The sequence below is a fragment of the Fukomys damarensis genome, unplaced genomic scaffold (assembly GCF_012274545.1).
Source record: "Fukomys damarensis isolate Sample0158 unplaced genomic scaffold, DMR_v1.0_HiC HiC_scaffold_18, whole genome shotgun sequence".
Classification (NCBI taxonomy): domain Eukaryota; kingdom Metazoa; phylum Chordata; class Mammalia; order Rodentia; family Bathyergidae; genus Fukomys; species Fukomys damarensis.
The window spans coordinates 50,434,063-50,452,067 of record NW_022900930.1 but is presented as its reverse complement, the minus strand read 5'-3'; the positions used below and the strand labels follow the sequence as shown (position 1 = coordinate 50,452,067).

The 18,005-nt window shown below is 45.1% G+C and overlaps 1 protein-coding gene and 1 long non-coding RNA gene across 2 annotated transcripts; both read right to left on the bottom strand.

Annotated features, from left to right (window-relative positions):
- Window positions 1–3,406: 3,406 nt before the first annotated feature.
- LOC104862781 (neutrophil antibiotic peptide NP-3A-like) lies at window positions 3,407–6,051 on the bottom strand. The gene is made up of 3 exons (XM_010625016.1): window positions 6,004–6,051; window positions 4,365–4,527; window positions 3,407–3,735 (listed from the first exon to the last, which is right to left on the bottom strand). The coding sequence occupies exons 1-3, from the start codon at window positions 6,049–6,051 to the stop codon at window positions 3,626–3,628; spliced, it is 321 nt and encodes a 106-aa protein (XP_010623318.1). The 3' UTR covers window positions 3,407–3,625.
- A 9,118-nt stretch (window positions 6,052–15,169) lies between these two features.
- LOC117286771 lies at window positions 15,170–17,681 on the bottom strand. The gene is made up of 3 exons (XR_004517898.1): window positions 17,589–17,681; window positions 16,128–16,290; window positions 15,170–15,498 (listed from the first exon to the last, which is right to left on the bottom strand). It is a non-coding gene; the product is annotated as an uncharacterized LOC117286771 (long non-coding RNA).
- Window positions 17,682–18,005: the final 324 nt, after the last annotated feature.

The following is an 18,005-nucleotide window of genomic DNA, read 5'->3' as shown; positions in this document are numbered from 1 at the left end:
TCTCATTTCCCTTTGGGGTTGCCTTAGGTGATCTGGAAGTCTGGTTTTGGGTCTTGTGTTTGTGTCTTCTTATTTCAACAGATGAAGCCTTCTGTGCCTTTACTGAGACAACATTTGCTCACACAGTCACCAAACGTCTTCAATTTGCTACTCAACACTACACCAATTCCTGGGTACAAACCATGATGCCATGAGGCAGGTCTCTGACTGAAGCTTGTGAACCTGTGCTGCTCTCTCCTGTGTGGACTTTGGCTGGATGGGTTTGCTCCAGTCCGTGGGGTCAGAGCAGATGCCCAGCTGGGATCTTCCTGCAGCTACAAGGCTCTAGACCATGCATTTGCTCCCCAGGATCTGTGTACACTCATGGATGCTATGCTGGGATCTCTGACAGAAACTTTTCTGCCTCTGCAGCTCTTTCCTGGGTGGGCCTAAGGCAGGCAGGCTTGACAGAATCTCTACGGCTGGACAGATCTCTGGCTTGGATCTTCCTTCATCTACAGAGATATTTTTAGATAGTGAAAAATAAGGAAATCTCCACAAAACCATTGTGTTAAGCAGCTTTCCAATTGCTGAGCCACCATAATGTGACAACAAAACTAAAGGAGATTTCTTTGGCCCATGGCCTCAGTCCATGGTCAACTGAGCTCTAGGTGGAAACAGCGTGGTAGAAGGGCATGGTGGAGCAGAGCTGCTCAGTTCATGGAGGACAGGAAACAGAGCAGAAGAGCAGAGAGGAAGATGCCAGGGCCCAGATGCCATTGTTCATGAGCACATGCCTCCAAGACCACCCAGACACCCTCAGAAGATGCTTTCCTGCTTCCCTAGAAGGCTCCCTGACCATTGAAGCTGACAGATGATGTTGACCATCACAAATGTAAAACAGGACCCTTGTCAAAGCAGCTGCCACCCTCACCACCACTTCCCAAGTTGCTTGTGGTCGGGGGTAGCAAGGAAGACCATGATGCAGAGTGTGCCACACACACTCGCAATTGTTTCTCTGATTCCTGAAAACCCCGGGGTAACCAGACAGCATGCATGAAGCTCCTTTCTTCTTTCTGATATTATGGAAATATAAAGCAAAATTTCATAATGACATAACAAGAAAATAACAACAATGAATACACCAAGTATGATCTTCAATATCATTACGCAGAGTGCAAGACTTAAAGGAAAGATTCTTACAAAGAAGGAAGACACAGATAGTAGCACGAAACTTTTGTTTCATTGAACTACAGATGCTAGTAGTACAGATGACACCAATTAGCAATATATTAAAATATTTATGAAACCATCGAATAGGTAATTTGGGGAGTTATGTCAAGTTCTAACTATTCATCTATTATATTCGCATATAAAAAACCCGTGATATTAAAGCTTGTGTTCCTTATCATTTTGTTTAATTATATTTTCAAATTGCATCCATTTATTGCTTCAATTTTCTATTCTTTAGGTCACGAGGTCCTCCATTGTGCGCAAATATGCCCCTTTCCTTGTCCACTCGTCTGCTGAGTAATATATGTGCCATTTCTAAGACCTCGTGATTGTAATACACATGGTAGTGCATGGAATCCTAGCATATGATGATATTAACTCTTCAGGGAGATATTGAGAAGTAATAGCTGGATGAAATGGAATTTCCATCATTAGCTTCATGAGGGATCTTCATGGATTTCCAAGTGGTTGGACTAATTTACATTCCAAACCAGAATCTCGAAGAGTGCCTCTCTCATACACTTCCTTGCCAGCATTCCATATTTCTAGATGTTTTGATTTGATGATAACCATTGTTTCTCGAGAAAGATTGTCTCTCCTTGTCATTCTAATTTGCATATATCTAAAGACCAATGACATTGAATATGATTTCACGTATTTATTGGACATCTGCACTTCTTTTTCTTCAAAATATCTATTCATTTTTGTTACCTTTTATATTAGTGAATCTTTTATTTGGGGAGATCTACTTTTGTTGAGTTCTCTAAATATTTTAGGTGTTAGCGCTCTGTCCAAGGAATAGCTAACAAAATAGTTTTTCTAGTCTATAGGCTGTCTTTTCACTTCGCAGGTTGTATCTTTTATTGTGAAGGTTTTTCATTTGATATGGTCCCATTTGTTGATTCTTGGTATTATTTCATTCTGTTTAAAAAGTCATTGCCTTTGCTTATGTCTTCAAGAGTTTTACCTATTTTATATTTATTTCCACTGATGAAGTGTGTCTCTTTTAGCATTTAGATCTTTGGTTTATTTTGCATGTAGTTTAGTACACAGGAAGACACTATTTATTAAAGAGGCTGTCGCTCCCCAAGTGTGTGTTTTTGTCCGCTTTGTCAAAGCTCATGTGTGTCAGGTTATTTCTGCATCCCCCATTCTGTACCATTGATCAATGATTCTGTAATCATTAATTACAGGCTTTTGTGCCCCTAAGATCATGGTTTGAATCCTGTTTTAATCAATCCAGCCCTATAGTATAATTTCAGGTGTGTGTGCCTGAGGCTCTGCATGTGTGCGTGTGGAGTGTGTGTGTGCTGGGGGTGACAGCACGGGATATAAACCAGGGGTAGCTGGTGATGTCCCAGAGCAGTCTGTGCTGAACTAAGACATTCTGCTTCTGTTGTCGCCATTCTTTCCTTCGACCTGATTTTGCTGCCTCCCATGGCTGATCGGTCTGATGTTGTGTGTGTTCTAACACCCCAGCACCCAGAAACATCTTAGGGTCTCTAGCTTGCTGAGACCATTTTGCCTAAGTGCACGCACATTATTTTCCAGGCAGTATCAGGTTCTCAGCAGTTTAAGCCTACTCTAAGGAGTTGTTCAAAGTGCACCTGAGGAATTCTCCATGTATACTTCTTATCTTGGAAATCACCTTGATATGTACAAACCCCAGCTGCACTACTTGTGGGTAGAAAATAATAATAATGAGCACACCTCAGGATGCGGCTCCTTGCTTTTCATCTTGCTCATCTTGTCTTTCCTAACAGCGTTTGCTAATGTTACTTAAAGTTGTCTTAGTGAAGGTGATACAACCCTCTGCCGAAAAGCACCACCTGCAAATTCAAGAATGGCCAGCACTTTGGAAAGGACTGGTCATCGTTCTAAGGAGTGAAGGCCTCTCGACCTGGTAAACTGGAGCCTAATGATCGTCACTTTGCCTATCATGTGAGAAATGTCCTTGAAAGTCACTTCTAAGGAAGGCAGCTCTCACTGAGAAGAGCAACAGCTACCAGAAAACACATCCTCATATACACTTCATGTCGCTCTGTGGACAGAGCCTGTGTTCATCACTGTAATTACTGGCATTTGACACTGATTTTGTTTTCAAGGAGGTCATTTAACATTCTAACCATTGCAACTCAGAGTCCCGACAAAGCTACCAAGGAAACATCACAGAAGCACAGTAAAAGGTGGCGTGCAGCAGGGGATTTATTTGCGGTAGAGAAAGAAAGTTAAGGACATGGCTCAGGGATAAAATCTATTGCCTCTTAGGTTACAATGCAATTTTTATTTTTATTTTTTTAGTACTGAGAATCAAATTCAGGGCCTTATGCTTGCCAGGCAAGTGCTACACTGCTGAGCTACTCCCCTGGCCCTCAGGGAAATTTTTAAAATCATTTTTTACAGCTTTAGATTCTCAGCGGCAGCAGAGTCTGAAGCGAAAAATGTTTCTTCTGCACGATCCACTTGAACGTTCCCATGGAAAACACAATATTCTGCAATGGCAGGCCTCGCTTCTCCATACACCTGTGGACACAGAAGGAGCATCAGGCGACCAGAACGGGGACATCCAGGTATAAGTGTTAATCAAGTGGTGGAGAAGATGCCTTCTGTGTGGACACTGCCTCTTCTGTCTTGATAGGTTACAGACAGCAGCATGAAGAGCCACAGTCAGGGCCTATAGATACACGTTACACCTTTGGGTCCCACACAGGGTGGAGACCACTTGTCCTGTGTCTTCACTTCTGCTACCCATGCCCCATCACGCATATAGGTGGCCATGTCCTCCTGTTGATCTCCAGTTGCTGAAGCTCTTATTATTGCAGCTTCAAATAGAGTATAAGGGGTTAGAGAATCCGAGGATTATTTCAGATTAGGGAATACGATACCCTCCTAATGATTAAGCCTTTGCATTAGATTCAGCTAGAACTAATCCATAAGCCTTTTCACATACTGCACCGTGTGATCTTTGGCATCATGTTTGGAATCAAGTCTTTCTCCGAGAACACATCGTGGATTCCTTTAGCTCTTAATGTTCAGAGAGAAAAGCCAGGTACAGGAGGTTAAATAAAGTCAGCTAAATCTAAACCAATTCCAGAACCTGTGTACCCTCCTCTCGCTGAACCCCGTGTGTCCGTCCTGTTGACTTCTCTCACCTGCATCTTGGAGAGCGGAGCTTTCCTCCCCCGGAAAGATGACTGCAACCTGCTCCTCTTCATCAGCCAGGTGGGCTCTTCCTGGGAGAGGCTCAGCCTGGGCCTGCAGGGCCAGCAGGAGGATGGCAGCGAGGAGGGCGAGGGTCCTCATGGCTGGGAGTCCCTGAGGATGGAGAGCAGGATCCAGGTGAGCGTGAGGGAGGAGTGAGGCTGTATTTATGGTCGGTTAGGAGAAGGCTCAGAGGCTGAGGGTGCAGTGAGGGAAGCTGTGTGTGTGACGAGCTTGGACAGAGCTGCCATTGCCCTAGTGTCCCCTGGAAGCCCCATACTCTCCTGGTTTCCACAAGGCTGTGCCTGGGTGTTCAGTGCCTCTCCTAGTTCAAGCCAATAGTGGGATTGAAAATTGTGTTCTCTTTGTGTTTCTACTTCCCCTATGACTGAACATTTTCCTTTAATATTAAACACAGACAGGAAATTGTGCTTTCATTCATTATGCCCAGAGAATCAGTGATTCTGCATTTCTAATGTGGACTGTGCTGCGAGGGCGTAGCCTGAGTATCACATGTGTGTCCTAGGAATGTAGAAAGTCATCGCTCATCATGGCTGCGGTGTTTCCATCCTGTGAAAGGGGTTTAGCAGTTACTGGTTGAGCAGGTTCCTGCAGTAGCAATTGTGGACGTCTCACTGACGTTATCAGACTATGGTCTGATACGAACTCAGTGTTACCCTAGGCAGAGAGTTCGTCTAACACTTACAACTGTTTATTTTTTCTGTATTTCACAAGGTATGAAATGCAAATTAATCCTTTGTATATGTAATGTGTGCAATCTGTAGATGCGGGGTGTGTCTGTGTGTGTGTGCACGCGACTGGAACTGTGTTTGAATCCTCATGTTTTAACGACATAAATATAATCTATAAAACAAAAAAACACATTAGAAAAGGAAGACAAAGAGATGAAGTTCTGGACATGGATCTCGGCAATGATTTCTTGTACAGGACACCAAAAGCCAGCACGACTGAATAAAAAGCAGACAAGTGGGGTCATATCACATTAGAGAGCTTGTGCACCACACAGTACTCAGTCGGGTGAGAAAAAGGAAACAGGATGTAGTAGAATATTTGCAAATTATATCCAGAATATGTAAGCAGCCAACACAATTCAACAGCAAATAACAAACAACTTCATTACAAACGTGTGAATACACATTTCTCCCAGTACGAAGTTCTGAGAAGCCCTTGTTTTTCCACTGGCTGGATGTGGAGGAGACCTGTGCTTCCCTCAGAACCTTCACACTTCTCAGGAGCTTAGTAGGGAGCAACTACTCTCATCAGCCAAAGGAGCCCGCACAGAGGAAGCCAGCACCCAGGCTCTGTGGCGCGGCCTCCCTTGGAGGTCAGATGGCAGCCCAGCTCCCAGCAGAGAAGCGCAGTGCGAATGAGCAAGAGGTTTCCCTTACTTACAGCTCTGGAGGGAGGCGGGCCAGCCAGAGGCGTTCAGAAAACAGTCTTGTGTCCCTGGTCTCAGGAAGCAACAGCGACCACACAATGGCAGGCAGATCTCTCATATTTATGGGACACTTGGAAGGGGTCATAAATTAGGGGGTTTCCTGGGCTTACTTTCTATTGCTGACTTCCCACCACAGTGGTGAAAGAGCACTTGGGCAATTTGATGTGGAACTGGGCCATGCGGTGCCACACTAGAAGGAAGTCCTCTCCTTGTACTTGTGACTTCCTCACGGCCACTGTGGCAGAAACTTTGGTGCTGAGGGCACTGGCAAAGGCTAGCAGTGCGAATGATCAAGAGCTTTCCCTTACTTACAGCTCTGGAGTGAGGCGGGCCAGCCGAAGGCTCTCAGATAAGAGTCTTGTGTCCCTGGTCTCAGGAAGCAACAGCGACCACACAATGGTAGGCAGACCTCTCATATTTATGGGACACTTGGAAGGGGTCATAGATTAGGGGGTTTCCTAATCTTACGTTCTATTGCTGACTTCCCACCACAGTGGTGAAAGACCACTTGGGCAATTTGATGTGGAACTGGGCCATGCGGTGCCACCCTAGAAGGACGTCCTCTCCTTGTACTTGTGACTTCCTCACGGCCACTGTGGCAGAAACTTTGGTGCTGAGGGCACTGGCAAAGGCTGAGTAAATGCATCAGTGAACTATCACAAGTCCCAAGGAGACACCTGCCTGCCTCTCACAGCTCACACTGTCCTACGGTGACTGGGATAAAAATTCCAATGGATACTCAGGGTTGGAATTGGATCCAGTTCTCAATTAGCAGCCCCCAACTTTGGCCCACCCGTTAGAGTAAACAATAACTGCTGAGCAGAGCAGGCATTTCAAGCTGCATGTGAGGGACTAAACCCTGCAGCTAGGTGGAAGTGCTCCTTAGGTTTTGCTAGATTTGCCCCGGGAGATTGATGTGTAGGCACCATATGGCCATCTGAGGGACACAGATTTCCAGGGTGGCGAGTGCAGTGGATTGTCCAGGGCTACAGGGTTGTCTGGCACCATCTAAACCCAGCACACCCGAGAGTGCTGATGAGAATGAAAGTCCCCGGATTCCCCTCCCTCAGGTTGTGGAGTGGGACCCTACCCTGCTCACCTGGTGATGTGTGCCCAAAGGCTCTGCACCTAAACCAACACCAGCCAGGCCTGGGAGCCAATGCAGGCCCAGCAGGACCATCACAACACTCAGTGTTTGGGATGGCCAGGATCTATGTCACAGTCCTTCTGCTCTTTGAAGCTGAGCTCCTAACACACCTGCATACATGCAAACACAAACACCCTACTCTTCACCTTCATCCCCCTCTTCCTGGCTCATGAAATGGCACCATTTCTGTGGAAAAGAAGTGACAGTGCCTCTCTGAGAAAATGTATACCCAAGTAAGGTTGCTGAGTAGGTACTGGTATGTGCTGGACTGCTGATCAGTATGGCCATAGTGGTGGTCGTGCCTTCTGATTTCCATGCAGGACAGTGTCCATGGCCCCACTGTGTCTTTGATAGAGCTACGTGTGTCACCTCTGAAGGATTGACAGCAGCTAAGTGATAGAGGGAGCATCTCCCCTTAGACTTAAGAAGGGACACGGCCTCACCTCCTGTGCCTGGTGGCCCTGTGTTCCACCTGGAAGGTAGGATGGCGTCCCTGGAGGAATGAATACTGGCAGTGCAGCCAGCTGGCAGTTTAAGGATACGAAGAATCGGTCTTCAGCAGTCGCAGTGGGTGCCGAGCAAATGTGGAGCGTGAAGGGAGAAGCGGCGGTGGGTGCAGGTGGGGAGGCCCCATAGTTGTGACAACAGATGTCGGAAAGGGGCCGCAGATGCCAGAGAGGCAGCCTCTTTGCACCCAGAGTGCGCTCTAATCCACTGGCATTGGCCCAGGAGGCCGGGAGAAAGGCAACGTTGGGAAATCTGATTAGATGTGGGTGTTGTAACACATGGGTCTCCCAAGTCCACCATTTTTGCAAAACTAGTAAGGCTGCTTCACAATCTGGCTTGGGCTTTGTGGTTTCCTTGATGAGGGAGAAAAGCTGATGGGGCTTCACTTAAGGTCAAGGTAGATTTCAGCCAAAGGCCGCTCCAGCGGTTCATCTGCAGGGTACTGAGCAAAGCATGAAATCAGGGAAGGGGCCTGGCCAGGGGTGGGGTACTAGCTCTGGCCAAGCTTGGTATCCAGTGGGTGACGAGGCCCATATCCTGTGCAGCCTTAAGGAGAAGCTCCTTCGCGGGTGACTTTGTGGTCAAGGGGAGATTCGTTGGTGCCTCCACTTCCAGTGAGGCCACAGTTTCCCTCAACGACCACCTAGGATGAGGTGCTGAGGGCTGAGGCAGCACCATCTCCATCAATTAACTCCTGGGTGGTGGCGGTGCTTTGAGGGAGGTTTTCCTAGGAGGCACCCAAGAGGAGAAGTCCTGTCTGCATTCTGGGGATTACAGTTGTCCAGTGAGGCCCTCGCAGAGCATCCCTGCACAAATTCCTGCTGCTTTGCGGGTCACCCAGGCTCATTATCTCCTGTGGGTCCCAGAGGAGCACTTGGTGAGAGCCAGAGCGGGGCTTCCCTCAGTTGCAGAGGATTTTTCAATCCACATGGACATTTGCTCTGAGGCGCCTGCATGTCCGTGACACGTAGCACACCCTCGGGACACAGCCAAATTTTGAGTGCATAGCATTACTTCTTACACATCCACTCCAAAGCGAGGCCATGGTTCAGGCTGACAAACCATGCACTGTGTGAGCTGGCAATGCCCAACTCCAAGAACAGCCCAGAGAACCGACTGTGCTGGCCCCTGTGCACAGTTCCCCAGGAGAAAACTGCAGGTCCTTCTGTAGCAGGCATCCTAGCGTTCCTTCACGTTGTCACCTTTCTTCCTAGGACCCTCGGTCCATGGGACCCTTGGCATTTCCTGACTGCTGGTTATAGCCTCCCTCCTCAAGCCCAGGTGGGGGCACTGCTGTAATCTCGGGTCTCTTTCCTTCTGAACTCGTGTCCTGCGGTGGCAGGCTGCTTCCGTGGCTGTGCAGCAGAGAGCGGCCCCTGGTGTGACAGGCCAGCTCCGGGATGGTTCACAGAAGGACTGCGTCTCTGGAGCCCTTGCCGAGTCTCACAGCAGCCCTGAGGTGGCTGCCTCTGCCCTTGGAGACCTGGTGGTGGAAGTGGTACCAGCCGGGCATTCTGTGGTTCTGTGACCCTTGGCTGGCAGAGTCCCAACTCGGGATTCGGGCACCCCTCTGTGGGCCGCTCCTTTTCCTAAGTCGCTCACGTGTCAATGTATCATTACTTTTTGGGACTGCTCCTCTGCAGGACAGCATGTGGACCTGAGGCTCACGTGGCTGTGCTGCACTGCACTTTGGGGACAGACATCGGGATCTCTGTGTGAGCAGGGCCAGTTGGACTCAAAAGTCAAGAAGTGGGACCAGAAGAGCTCAGGAGAAGAAGTGGGGAGAGAGTCATCAGGACCCAGACTGTTCTTAGCAGGTAAGGTTTTTCTTGCATTTTCAACTTCATCGAATGATATTGGGTCATTTCAAATGTTGAGGTCATCTTCGTTCAACTTTTTAAATTCATACACATCTAGGAATATGCGCATTTCTTCGGTAATTTCCATCTTACTGGCATATAGGTTCTCGAAGTCGTCATTAATGATCCTCTGGATTTCTGCTGGGTCCATTGTAATATACACTTTTCATTCCTAATTGCATGGATTTCAGCCATTTCTTTCCATTTTTGATAAGGTTTTGATGTTTGCCTGTTTTTAGGATGTCAGTTTTGTTTATCCTTTCAAAGACCAACTGTTGGATTATCGATTTTTCTGTATTGATATCTTAGTCTCTATTACGTTAATTTCTGCTCTGATCTTTATGATTTTCTCCCTTGTATGAGCTTTGAGTTGGACATGCTTGTCTTTTTCTAGAAGATTGAGGTTAACCATCAGGTTATGTAGTTGAGCTCATTCTGTTTTCCTGAGTATTCCCTGCTATGAATTTCCTTGGTTTCCCATTGTGTCCCACAGATTCTGATACATTCTCTTGTCATTTTCATTTGATTGTAGGAACTGTGTGATTTCTTCTTAAATTTCCTCTGTGACCCATTGGTTATTCACAAGGGGGCTGTTCAATCTCCGTGAGTTTCTGAAATTCTTGCAGTTTCTTTTGCTATTGATCTCCAATTTCATCAAACCATGGTCTGATGGTATAAAGGGGATAACTTCAATTCTTTTGCAGTGATTAAGACATGTTCTATGTGTGAGTAGGTGACCTATTTTGGAGAATGATCCATGCGCAGGTGAAAAAATGTATATTCTGATATGTGGGGAGGAACACTCTGTAAACATCTGTTAAGTTCATTTGTTCAAGAGTTTGATTGAGTTCTATTAATTCATTGGTTAATTTTTGTCTCGTTGATTTATGTATTTGTGACAGTGGAGTATTGAGGTGTTCCACTACTACTGTATTAGTGCTTATATGATTTGTCATGCACATTAGTTTTTTGTGTTGCATAATTGAGCACACTAGTATTTGGTGTTTATATATTTGTGACTGTCATCTCTTCCTCCTGTGTAATTCCCTTGTAAGGATGTCATGTCCTTCTTTGTCTCTCTCAGTCAGTGTTGGTTTGAAATCCACTTGATCTGCAAAGAGGGTAGATAGCTACTCATGCTTTTTTTGGGTTTCTGTCACATGGAGTATTGCTTTACACCCCTTAATTTTCAGTGCATGTGTTTCTTTTTTATTTAAGTGTGTTTCTTATGAGCAGCATATTGTTGGCTCTTTCTTCTTGAGTCATTCGGCTAGTCTGTTTATTTTGGTTGGTGAATTGAGAGCATTAACATTAATGATTATAACTGATATGTATTGACTTATCCTGGTCCTGCCCTTTTCTTTTTGTTGGATTCACTCCCTTTGCTTTTAATTTCTTGTTGTGTCTGATGGATTCATTCTGCTGGGCTTCCTGGCATTGTGATCCTCATTGTCTTTTCCTAGGACATTGTTTAAAATTATGTGGAGTGCATGTTTGGTGTTCAAGTAGTACCTAAGGTGCTCTTTGTCATGAAACTATCTCATTTCTCCACCAATTTTGAAAGATAGCTTTGTAGGGTACATCAATCTGGGTTGGAGCCTCTTTGGCTTTAGGGTGTTAAATACATCACTCGACTCTCTTTTTGCCTTGTGTGTTTGAGTGAGAACTCTGCTGTGATTCTGATGGGCTTTCCTTTGTACATGATTTCTTTCTTTTATCTAGCTGCTTGTAGAATTTTGTTCTTCTCTTGTGTTTCTGGAATCTACACATATGCCTATGTGTAGATTTTATTTCATCATGGCTAGTTTGAGTCCTGTAAGCATCTCTTATCTGTATGTCAGGTTCTTTTCCGCTATTTGTGAAGTTTTCTGCCATTAGTTCGGAGAACGCTTTTTTAAATGTCATCTGCACTCTCTCCTGTTTCTTCACTGACTCCAATCAGTCTTATTTATTATTCTTCAAATCGTCTAGCAGGTGCTGGATTGATCTCTCATGGTCCATTAGAGTTCATAAGGGATTTTTCTTTTCCTGGTCACTAATTGCAATCCTATCTTCTATATCTGAAATTCTGTCCCCTCATTGGCTAATTCTGCTGTGTAAAATTTCAATTTAGGTTTTAAGGTTCTGGAAATCTGTTTGAATCTCTTTTATGGATTCCATTTGCATCCTATATTGGGATTCCATCATGTTCCTCAATTCCTCTGTTTTTTTTTAACTTGTGTGTGCTCTGGAGTTATTAATCATATCTTGTACTATGGGCACAATCTCTGCTGTTATCTGAGAAATTATTTGTGACTTCATGTTTCCAGATCCTGTTTCATTGGCAGTTCATGGAGTCCAGGTGGTTGAGTATCAAATTCTTCCATCTCATTTCCCTTTGGGGTTGCCTTAGGTGATCTGGAAGTCTGGTTTTGGGTCTTGTGTTTGTGTCTTCTTATTTCAACAGATGAAGCCTTCTGTGCCTTTACTGAGACAACATTTGCTCACACAGTCACCAAACGTCTTCAATTTGCTACTCAACACTACACCAATTCCTGGGTACAAACCATGATGCCATGAGGCAGGTCTCTGACTGAAGCTTGTGAACCTGTGCTGCTCTCTCCTGTGTGGACTTTGGCTGGATGGGTTTGCCCCAGTCCGTGGGGTCAGAGCAGATGCCCAGCTGGGATCTTCCTGCAGCTACAAGGCTCTAGACCATGCATTTGCTCCCCAGGATCTATGTACACTCATGGATGCTATGGTGGGATCTCTGACAGAAACTTTTCTGCCTCTGCAGCTCTTTCCTGGGTGGGCCTAAGGCAGGCAGGCTTGACAGAATCTCTACGGCTGGACAGATCTCTGGCTTGGATCTTCCTTCATCTACAGAGATATTTTTAGATAGTGAAAAATAAGGAAATCTCCACAAAACCATTGTGTTAAGCAGCTTTCCAATTGCTGAGCCACCATATGTGACAACCAAAAACTAAAGGAGATTTCTTTGGCCCATGGCCTCAGTCCATGGTCAACTGAGCTCTAGGTGGAAACAGCGTGGTAGAAGGGCATGGTGGAGCAGAGCTGCTCAGTTCATGGAGGACAGGAAACAGAGCAGAAGAGCAGAGAGGAAGATGCCAGGGCCCAGATGCCATTGTTCATGAGCACATGCCTCCAAGACCACCCAGACACCCTCAGAAGATGCTTTCCTGCTTCCCTAGAAGGCTCCCTGACCATTGAAGCTGACAGATGATGTTGACCATCACAAATGTAAAACAGGACCCTTGTCAAAGCAGCTGCCACCCTCACCACCACTTCCCAAGTTGCTTGTGGTCGGGGGTAGCAAGGAAGACCATGATGCAGAGTGTGCCACACACACTCGCAATTGTTTCTCTGATTCCTGAAAACCCCGGGGTAACCAGACAGCATGCATGAAGCTCCTTTCTTCTTTCTGATATTATGGAAATATAAAGCAAAATTTCATAATGACATAACAAGAAAATAACAACAATGAATACACCAAGTATGATCTTCAATATCATTACGCAGAGTGCAAGACTTAAAGGAAAGATTCTTACAAAGAAGGAAGACACAGATAGTAGCACGAAACTTTTGTTTCATTGAACTACAGATGCTAGTAGTACAGATGACACCAATTAGCAATATATTAAAATATTTATGAAACCATCGAATAGGTAATTTGGGGAGTTATGTCAAGTTCTAACTATTCATCTATTATATTCGCATATAAAAAACCCGTGATATTAAAGCTTGTGTTCCTTATCTATTTTGTTTAACATTATATTTTCAAATTGCATCCATTTATTGCTTCAATTTTCTATTCTTTAGGTCACGAGGTCCTCCATTGTGCGCAAATATGCCCCTTTCCTTGTCCACTCGTCTGCTGAGTAATATATGTGCCATTTCTAAGACCTCGTGATTGTAATACACATGGTAGTGCATGGAATCCTAGCATATGATGATATTAACTCTTCAGGGAGATATTGAGAAGTAATAGCTGGATGAAATGGAATTTCCATCATTAGCTTCATGAGGGATCTTCATGGATTTCCAAGTGGTTGGACTAATTTACATTCCAAACCAGAATCTCGAAGAGTGCCTCTCTCATACACTTCCTTGCCAGCATTCCATATTTCTAGATGTTTTGATTTGATGATAACCATTGTTTCTCGAGAAAGATTGTCTCTCCTTGTCATTCTAATTTGCATATATCTAAAGACCAATGACATTGAATATGATTTCACGTATTTATTGGACATCTGCACTTCTTTTTCTTCAAAATATCTATTCATTTTTGTTACCTTTTATATTAGTGAATCTTTTATTTGGGGAGATCTACTTTTGTTGAGTTCTCTAAATATTTTAGGTGTTAGCGCTCTGTCCAAGGAATAGCTAACAAAATAGTTTTTCTAGTCTATAGGCTGTCTTTTCACTTCGCAGGTTGTATCTTTTATTGTGAAGGTTTTTCATTTGATATGGTCCCATTTGTTGATTCTTGGTATTATTTCATTCTGTTTAAAAAGTCATTGCCTTTGCTTATGTCTTCAAGAGTTTTACCTATTTTATATTTATTTCCACTGATGAAGTGTGTCTCTTTTAGCATTTAGATCTTTGGTTTATTTTGCATGTAGTTTAGTACACAGGAAGACACTATTTATTAAAGAGGCTGTCGCTCCCCAAGTGTGTGTTTTTGTCCGCTTTGTCAAAGCTCATGTGTGTCAGGTTATTTCTGCATCCCCCATTCTGTACCATTGATCAATGATTCTGTAATCATTAATTACAGGCTTTTGTGCCCCTAAGATCATGGTTTGAATCCTGTTTTAATCAATCCAGCCCTATAGTATAATTTCAGGTGTGTGTGCCTGAGGCTCTGCATGTGTGCGTGTGGAGTGTGTGTGTGCTGGGGGTGACAGCACGGGATATAAACCAGGGGTAGCTGGTGATGTCCCAGAGCAGTCTGTGCTGAACTAAGACATTCTGCTTCTGTTGTCGCCATTCTTTCCTTCGACCCAATTTTCCTGCCTCCCATGGCTGATCGGTCTGATGTTGTGTGTGTTCTAACACCCCAGCACCCAGAAACATCTTAGGGTCTCTAGCTTGCTGAGACCATTTTGCCTAAGTGCACGCACATTATTTTCCAGGCAGTATCAGGTTCTCAGCAGTTTAAGCCTACTCTAAGGAGTTGTTCAAAGTGCACCTGAGGAATTCTCCATGTATACTTCTTATCTTGGAAATCACCTTGATATGTACAAACCCCAGCTGCACTACTTGTGGGTAGAAAATAATAATAATGAGCACACCTCAGGATGCGGCTCCTTGCTTTTCATCTTGCTCATCTTGTCTTTCCTAACAGCGTTTGCTAATGTTACTTAAAGTTGTCTTAGTGAAGGTGATACAACCCTCTGCCGAAAAGGCACAGGCACCACCTGGGCCAATTCAAGAATGGCCAGCACTTTGGAAAGGACTGGTCATCGTTCTAAGGAGTGAAGGCCTCTCTACCTGGTAAACTGGAGCCTAATGATCGTCACTTTGCCTATCATGTGAGAAATGTCCTTGAAAGTCACTTCTAACGAAGGCAGCTCTCACTGAGAAGAGCAACAGCTACCAGAAAGCACATCCTCATATACACTTCATGTCGCTCTGTGGACAGAGCCTGTGTTCATCACTGTAATTACTGGCATTTGACACTGATTTTGTTTTCAAGGAGGTCATTGAACATTCTAACCATTGCAACTCAGAGTCCCGACAAAGCTACCAAGGAAACATCACAGAAGCACAGTAAAAGGTGGCGTGCAGCAGGGGATTTATTTGCGGTAGAGAAAGAAAGTTAAGGACATGGCTCAGGGATAAAATCTATTGCCTCTTAGGTTACAATGCAATTTTTATTTTTATTTTTTTAGTACTGAGAATCAAATTCAGGGCCTTATGCTTGCCAGGCAAGTGCTACACTGCTGAGCTACTCCCCTGGCCCTCAGGGAAATTTTTAAAATCATTTTTTACAGCTTTAGATTCTCAGCGGCAGCAGAGTCTGAAGCGAAAAATGTTTCTTCTGCACGATCCACTTGAACGTTCCCATGGAAAACACAATATTCTGCAATGGCAGGCCTCGCTTCTCCATACACCTGTGGACACAGAAGGAGCATCAGGCGACCAGAACGGGGACATCCAGGTATAAGTGTTAATCAAGTGGTGGAGAAGATGCCTTCTGTGTGGACACTGCCTCTTCTGTCTTGATAGGTTACAGACAGCAGCATGAAGAGCCACAGTCAGAGCTTATACATACACGTTACACCTTTGGGTCCCACACAGGGTGGAGACCACTTGTCCTGTGTCTTCACTTCTGCTACCCATGCCCCATCACGCATATAGGTGGCCATGTCCTCCTGTTGATCTCCAGTTGCTGAAGCTCTTATTATTGCAGCTTCAAATAGAGTATAAGGGGTTAGAGAATCCGAGGATTATTTCAGATTAGGGAATACGATACCCTCCTAATGATTAAGCCTTTGCATTAGATTCAGCTAGAACTAATCCATAAGCCTTTTCACATACTGCACCGTGTGATCTTTGGCATCATGTTTGGAATCAAGTCTTTCTCCGAGAACACATCGTGGATTCCTTTAGCTCTTAATGTTCAGAGAGAAAAGCCAGGTACAGGAGGTTAAATAAAGTCAGCTAAATCTAAACCAATTCCAGAACCTGTGTACCCTCCTCTCGCTGAACCCCGTGTGTCCGTCCTGTTGACTTCTCTCACCTGCATCTTGGAGAGCGGAGCTTTCCTCCCCCGGAAAGATGACTGCAACCTGCTCCTCTTCATCAGCCAGGTCGGCTCTTCCTGGGAGAGGCTCAGCCTGGGCCTGCAGGGCCAGCAGGAGGATGGCAGCGAGGAGGGTGAGGGTCCTCATGGCTGGGAGTCCCTGAGGATGGAGAGCAGGATCCAGGTGAGCGTGAGAGAGGAGTGAGGCTGTATTTATGGTTGGTTAGGAGAAGGCTCAGAGGCTGAGGGTGCAGTGAGGGAAGCTGTGTGTGTGACGAGGTTGGACAGAGCTGCCATTGCCCTAGCGTCCCCTGGAAGCCCCATGCTCTCCTGGTTTCCACAAGGCTGTGCCTGTGTGTTCAGTGCCTCTCCTAGTTCAAGCCAATAGTGGGAATGAAAACTGTGTTGTCTTTGTGTTTCTACTTCCCCTATGACTGAACATTTTCCTTTAATATTAAACACAGACAGGAAATTGTGCTTTCATTCATTATGCCCAGAGAATCAAGGATTCTGCATTTCTAATGTGAACCGTGCTGCGAGGGCGTAGCCTGAGTACCACATGTGTGTCCTAGGAATGTAGAAAGTCATCCTTCATCATGGCTGGGGTGCTTCCATCCTATGAAAGGGGTTTTGCACTTACTGGTTGCCCAGGTTCCTGCAGTAGCAATTGTGGACGTCTCACTGACGTTATCAGACTATGGTCTGATACGAATTCAGTGTTACCCTAGGCAGAGACTAGGTCTAACACTTAAAACTGGTTTTTCTTCCGTATATCCCAAGGTATGAATGGCAAATTGATCCTTTGTATATCAAAAGTGTGCAATCTGTAGATGCAGGGTGTGTTTGTGTGTGTGTGCATGTGAGTGGAACTGTGTTTGAATCCTCATGTTTTAACGACATAAATATAACCTATAAAACAAAAAAACACATTAGAAAAGGAAGACAAAGAGATAAAGTTCTGGACATGGATCTCGGCAATGATTTCTTGTACAGGACACCAAAAGCCAGCACGACTGAATAAAAAGCAGACAAATGGGGTAATATCACGTTAGAAAGCTTGTGCACCACACAGTACTCACTGGGGTGAGAAAAAGGAAAGAGGACCTAGTAGAATATTTGCAAATAATATCCAAAATATGTAAGCAGCCAACACAATTCAAGCACAAATAACAAACAACTTCATTACAAACGTGTGAATACACATTTCTCCCAGTACGAAGTTCTGAGAAGCCCTTGTTTTTCCACTGGCTGGATATGGAGGTGACCTGTGCTTCCATCAGAACCTTCACACTTCTCAGGAGCTTAGTAGGGAGCAACTACTCTCATCAGCCAAAGGAGCCCACACAGAGGAAGCCAGCACCCAGGCTCTCTGGCGCGGCCTCCCTTGGAGGTCAGATGGCAGCCCAGCTCCCAGCAGAGAAGCACAGTGCGAATGAGCAAGAGGTTTCCCTTACTTACAGCTCTGGAGTGAGGCGGGCCAGCCGAAGGCTCTCAGACAAGAGTCTTGTGTCCCTGGTCTCAGGAAGCAACAGTGAACACACAATGGCAGGCAGATCTCTCATATTTATGGGACACTTGGAAGGGGTCATAAATTAGGGGGTTTCCTAATCTTACTTTCTATTGCTGACTTCCCACCACAGTGGTGAAAGAGCACTTGGGCAATTTGATGTGGAACTGGGCCATGCGGTGCCACCCTAGAAGGACGTCCTCTCCTACTTGTGACTTCCTCACTGCCACTGTGGCAGAAACTTTGGTGCTGAGGGCACTGGCAAAGGCTGAGTAAATGCATCAGTGAACTATCACAAGTCCCAAGGAGACACCTGCCTGCCTTTCACAGCTCACACTGTCGTACAGTGACTGGGATAAAAATTCCAA